Source organism: Eumetopias jubatus, unplaced genomic scaffold (assembly GCF_037043125.1).
Source record: "Eumetopias jubatus isolate StellerSeaLion01/CBP00866 unplaced genomic scaffold, mEumJub1_p1.0 scaffold_17, whole genome shotgun sequence".
Lineage (NCBI taxonomy): Eukaryota > Metazoa > Chordata > Mammalia > Carnivora > Otariidae > Eumetopias > Eumetopias jubatus.
Genome location: NW_028274823.1, coordinates 49,264,488 through 49,270,141, shown reverse-complemented (window position 1 = coordinate 49,270,141; position 5,654 = coordinate 49,264,488). Strand labels below are relative to the sequence as shown.

At 56.1% G+C, this 5,654-nt stretch overlaps 1 protein-coding gene across 2 annotated transcripts; it reads right to left on the bottom strand.

Annotated features, from left to right (window-relative positions):
* Nucleotides 1-1,555: 1,555 nt before the first annotated feature.
* LOC114214066 (pulmonary surfactant-associated protein A-like) lies at nucleotides 1,556-4,665 on the bottom strand. Of its 2 annotated transcripts, XM_088019955.1 has the most exons (6): nucleotides 4,601-4,665; nucleotides 4,538-4,539; nucleotides 3,851-4,042; nucleotides 3,449-3,568; nucleotides 2,399-2,476; nucleotides 1,556-1,932 (listed from the first exon to the last, which is right to left on the bottom strand). In XM_088019955.1, exons 1-6 carry the CDS (start codon nucleotides 4,663-4,665, stop codon nucleotides 1,556-1,558), a joined length of 834 nt encoding a protein of 277 aa, XP_087876081.1. The 2 variants fall into 2 exon arrangements, with proteins under 2 accessions (XP_087876081.1, XP_027965255.2); XM_028109454.2 differs by lacking the exons at nucleotides 4,538-4,539; nucleotides 4,601-4,665 and having other exon boundaries at nucleotides 3,851-4,052.
* Nucleotides 4,666-5,654: the final 989 nt, after the last annotated feature.

Genomic DNA, 5,654 nt, shown 5'->3' with positions numbered 1-5,654 from the left:
TATTTATTTGACAGAGAGAGATAGCGAGAGAGGGAACACAGCATAGGGGAGCTGGAGAGGGAGAAGCAAGCTCCCTGAACACCACCACCTTAGGGCCATGGAAAACATTCAGGCGGCTAAGGGGAAAATGGAAGGCATGATATTATCACCCACAAAGGAAGCATGTGGAGTTAGCTTAGGAGTTACCCTAATGCCGGCCATCAACATGAATGTCCATATGTTCTTCCAGATATTTTCTGTAGCTTGCCATGCATTTGTACAACTTAAGGGTGGAAAGCAGGTTGCCCCTCCCACCCAACAAAGAAGGTACTACCCGAGATTGAATTTTCCATTTTTGAGGTAAGTGGGGGCTCAGAGCCAGAGTTAATTTGATTTCTAGAGATACAGAAACGTGTTATTTCTTGAAACCAAAGCAATGAAAACTCATGTTAACGCAGTCATGATTTATTACACTTCAGTCACCTCTGTCCAGTAAGAGGCAAGGTCGTTATGAGCATGAGCTTCAGGTCCAGGTAGATAGGTTTGAATAAGCCTCTTCCACTTTTGCTCCAAGTAATACAATTCAAAACATTTAACTTCTCTAAGTTTGTGTCCTCATATGAAAATGGGGGAAAATCAGGCTGGGCCCATGGCATTGTGTAAAGATTAAATCATATTCCATAAGATGTTTTAGAAGTGCTTGGCAAGGTTCTGGGTACATAGACTTGGCACATATGCTATTTATGTGATCGATCAACTGCCAGTGGTGTGGTGAGGGGTGTGAACACCTCACTGAGATCCAAAAAGAGGTGCAGACACGTCCATCAGCCGGAGTTACTTGGATTATGTCTGGGTCGGGGGTGAGATCTTCCCTAGGGGTGTAGAGACTGGCTGCTTTTTGGTCAGGAAGTTGAGAGGCAACCCAAGACTCAAGGCAACTATTAGGGTTAGGTTGGCCTCCACAATATGCTGAGGCACCACCCGGCCCTCTGACCTCACGGAGACACCGACCAGATGTGCCCTCAGAGGCTCCGGGCTGCCAGATAACCCCAAATGGGTCCTTAGCTCCACACATGTGGAATTCCCCAGAGGTCCCCCTCTTCTATCATTGTGCTTGACCAGAACCGCCAAATCTTGCTGAGGCTGGGCAGCAGGTGGTCTGCAGAGTGAGGGGGGAGGGGGGCCGGGAAGCCGGCACCTGCTGTGTGATTTTGGAGGGAACTTCCAACCCAGGACCTCACTGCTGCCATCTAGCAACGAAGGAACCAGACAAGAGGAGGAAGAAAGAAGTCTCCGACTCTTGCCCAAAGGCAAAGTTAGGAGTGGCGCCTGGAGTGCTGGGCTGAGAAGGGGCTGGGGGTCGGGGGGGGGGGGGGCGCGTGTCAGACTGATTCCTGATTCCTGATGCGGGTGAGGATTTGGAGCCTGTCCAGGGAGCGGAGCGGCTAAGAATGCTCTAAGGGCCACAAATACATTTTGTCGGGAAGGAGCTAAAGCGTGTCAGAGCTCAGGCACATCCTCCTGCGGGAGGCTGGCCAAGGCAGGGCCCTATCTATCGGGCGGCCCAGGGGCCTGCTCAGAACTCACAGATGGCCAGCCGGTACTGCAAGCAATTTTTGTCATTCCACTGCCCATCTGTGTACATCTCCACACACTTGTCCTTGCCCCAACCCCTGGGCTCCCCAGGGTACCAGTTGGTGTAGTTCACAGGGGACCCATCCATGTAGAGGAGGCCCGCAGAGTCGGGGCTCTCCATCAGGCCCAGGTAGGCGTAAGTGTTGTACTTCTTCACGATGCTTGCAATGGCTTCATTCTCTTCCGGGCTCGTCGGGGCAGCAATGCGGCCACCTGCTCTGGCACATAACTCTTGAATGTCCTCAAACTTAACTGACCGCCCGTTGCTGGAGAAGACCTTCTCTCCCACGACCAGCATGGACTCCCGTAAGCTGAGGACTGAGGCAGAGAAACCGAGTCAGGCCGCCGGCTGCTCTGGCTGGAAGTCCCTGTCCCTCGCCCGGGCTCCCTGTCCTCGTGCCTTCTCTGCCTCTCCTCCCCTGCCAACCCGAGTCTTCCTCAGTCCCCCTCCCTGCTCTCCTCATTCTATTCATTCGTTCACCCATTGCACAATTACTGATGGACCATCTGTTATGTGCCAGAAACTGCAATTTCCTGAGACTCAATAGAAGGCAAGTTAGGCAGAGAACTTATGCTCCCCTGACATAGGGAGCTGATCTGTGTCTACCTCTGTCTCCTCGGGGCCATTCGAAGACATCAGGAAAGGGAAGTATTGTTTTTTTCCCCCAAAACCTGCCCATCCACACCTGCTTGTCAAGTCTCGAGGTTCTGGAGCCTGGCGCTGGGAACGACGGAACTTAAGGGAGACCCTCCATGCTATAAGGCCCTGGGGAGCCCCCCTTACCTCCCATGGCCTGCAGGACTTGACGTCTGAAATTGTAGAGTGTGGTTTGGAGCTCCTCATCTAAAGAAGCTGGAAGACCTGTCAAGAGATTCCCACCCAAGATCAGGGGCAAGCCAACCAAGATCCTGACTTGCGGCCAGGCAGGCACAACGCCAGCTGCAGGCCTGGCATTCGGCCCTTTACTTGTCCACACCCACTGCTCAGGCCCTGGAGTGTGTCTCCACACTGCCTACGCCCTTGTGCTTTGATGCAGCCCTGCACCTGCTGAGCCCCTGCCTGCCCGTCTTTCCTGCCCTGTCCTTTAACGGCTCTGTCAGAAAAACCCACAGGATTTTTCTGGTTTGGGGGCAGGGTCCTCTCCCTCCGCCTCCACCAAAGGCAAACAAACTATACCTCTCCTTCTCTCTCTGGCCTGGCTGAGCCATGGAGTGGTCTACCTGCCTGGCAAAACAGGCTTTCACCGTGGTCTCTACCCCTGATCTTGAACCATTGTCCTCCCTCAACCTCACGCCCCCCCGCCTGCCACCCAGCAGCTCAGTAAATAGTGGGCACTCGTCCAGGAAGCAGGATTTCAAACACTGAAGTAAGAAGGTGCTCTGAAGGAGAGGGACAGCACGTGGTTCTCTCGGCACTCTCCTGATGGACCTTGGTCACCACGCCGAGCTCTGGAGTTCCCCTTTGTATGTAGGGGCTCCCATTCCCATCATCTACTGAGAGCCCAGATAACCCTGTACACCCTTCGGAATGCCCCCTGGGCCTCAGCCCCAGGAAATGCCTTCCCTGCCTCCCAGCGCTTGTCCTCGCCCCACACCTGATGCTCATCAGCGTCGTGACGTGTGGAGCCCTTCCAACACCCACCAGTCCTCGCCATGGCCTACTACCCGGGCATGTCGGACTCCTCTCCTCGGCCTCGTCTTCTCTCACTTAGGTTGAGTAGGATGCCCTTTGGGGACCTCCACGGTTCTGTCTGACCCCCGCTATCCCTCACGTAACTGGTCACATGGGCGCAGTGCCCGTGTTGCTGTGGCCGGCTTGCCCAGTCCTGCTTACCTGGAGGGCCCCTCTCACCAGGCTCCCCCTTTTCTCCACACTCTCCAGCAACACCCGGGGATCCAATCACCCCCTCAGGCCCGGAGTAGCCTGGCATTCCTCCAGGGGGGCCCCTGGGGCCTGCAGAGAGAAGGGGACATGGATGTGTGGTATTTATCACCCACAGCAGGGCTGAGGCTGATGTGAAGGGACGTCTCTTAGCAGCTGAGATGACTCATCTGTCACCCCATGGGCACTTTGAGGGCAACCTCTCCAGGGCTGCTCCAGTCTAAGGCCCCCAGGCAACTCCCACCATGCCCCGCCATCCCGCTGACTTTGGGACCCGGCCCAGAGCCCGGGACAGGTGGGCCTCCTGGAAACAGGTCACTGTCCCTCAGCTGAGGGTAGGGTCTCACCCAGTACCTGGAGGCCCGGGGTCTCCTTTGACGCCGTCTCTCCCATCTCTGCCTGGCAAGCCATGGGATCCAGGAGTGCCAGGGATGCCGGGGCTGCCAATACAGACATCCTTCACATTGTACTCCATGCCAGAAACCATCAGCAAGGTGAAGGTGAGGGCCAAAGAGTACAGCAACATGGCTTCTGTTCCAGAGACTCCTCCTGCAGAAAGAAAGCACCATTGGCTCATTGAGGCATCTGCGAAGGTTTGTCAAGATTCAGGCACATGGCCGAGGCTGAGGCACTTTGGGAAAAACCCAACTTGTCCTCGGAAGCTCCTAGCATCATCTGCGGTTTCACGCCACACCTCTGGGGCTGGAGGGGTGTGGTACCTGGGCTGGTGAGGAGGACCTGGACAGTCAGAGGGTCTGGCTTCTAATGCAGTCTTGTGATGTGACCATGGGAACTCGCATCACCTTCTTCTGTGCCCTGGAGACAATCCTGACCTGTCCCTCCAGGCTGTTGGGAGGAGGGATGGCGTCACTCCCTCCCTCTGTTCTTATACTCTCAGCTACACTCCTTGCAGGGTCAGAGTATGAGGATATTTGCAAGCCCACCTTTCTGCATCCACCGTTAATGATTCTGGGCATGACTCTCCGTGGTACACGAGGAGGCCCCCTCCTTCCCAGTCTGGCCCTTAGTTATGCCTGTGACCACTGGGCTCATTGCCTGCAACCCGTGCCCTGGGTAAGACCACAGGGATGGGGCTACACTCACCCATAGAAACAGAGCCCCTGTGGATCTCTGCCGTCAGGTCTGAGTGGGGAGTCAGGCAGCACCATTTATATGCATGCAGGCTACCAGGCTTACCTCTCCACCCCAGAGAGGCTCCTGTCACAAGGGCCTCTTTTTGGGGAAGGGCCGGTCAGGAAGCAACCATCTTGTTTACACAGCAACATTCCCTCACAGAGCACTCAGGCTGGAGGGCCACTTAGGACCTGCTAACATCTCAGGGGGTGGACCCCCTCTCCCCGTGCCAGCTTCTCCAGCGGTGAAGGACGAGAGCTCTTACCCAGGCACCAGTGAGGGCAGGCAGCGAAGGGAGGCTTCGTCCTGCTGGGCCTCGGCCCAGTCCTGTCTGGTGACACATTCGTAGTACCACCATCACATCCTCCAGATGCCCACCAGCACGAGAGAACATAGCAGGCTGCCCTCCTTCCCCAGGGGAGCAAAGAGGCCAATCAGCCACGGACAGGATGTCTCCACGTGACCCCCTCCTGGGGCCATTCCAGCTCCAGAGCCTCTTCGTCCCTGGGAGGGGGGCCATTTGGTTCCAGGCAGTACAGAGGCCATGGCTCAGGAGGAGGGTGGTCAGGTGGAGCTGGGACGAACTGTGTGTCCTGGGACATGTCTCACCACTGAGCGGCCCAGCACCGTCCCCACGCTGGTCTCCCAGCCCCTGCTTCTGGAGCCCCTGGTGACGTCGGTGGGCACATGGCTCAGAGTCACAGGCAAACCCTTTGCACGTTCCCCGTTCCCCTGCTCGGGCCGCCTCAGCAGTGGGGAGGCAGGGCCATGCCTGGAAGGTCACAGGAGAGCAGCGCCTTCTGGTTTGGGCTATGGGTGATGTCTGTAACCTGCAGTGGTGATTGCTTTTTTAAGTGATGGGATAGCACACAAAGCCCTGACTGGTGAGATCCCCTATTGAGGCCACCAGATGCAGGGGGGATCTCTCTCTGGAGGGGGTGCTAAGAATGGGGAGCTAAGGCCAGAAAAAATCACCATGTTTGGTTGTAAGTGGTTTAAAAATCTTGAGATCCTCAGGAAGAGT

What these genes read in the sequence shown, in the direction of transcription:
- LOC114214066 (XM_088019955.1), bottom strand. Translation starts at nt 4,665, where the DNA reads ATGGTGCTGCCTGACTCCCCACTCAGACCTGACGGCAGAGATCCACAG. An exon ending in TGGTGAGAGGGGCCCTCCAG is followed by an intron (nt 2,477 to 3,448) that starts GTAAGCAGGACT and finishes ATCTCTTGACAG; the next exon opens with GTCTTCCAGCTTCTTTAGAT. An exon ending in AGTCCTGCAGGCCATGGGAG is followed by an intron (nt 1,933 to 2,398) that starts GTAAGGGGGGCT and finishes TCTCTGCCTCAG; the next exon opens with TCCTCAGCTTACGGGAGTCC.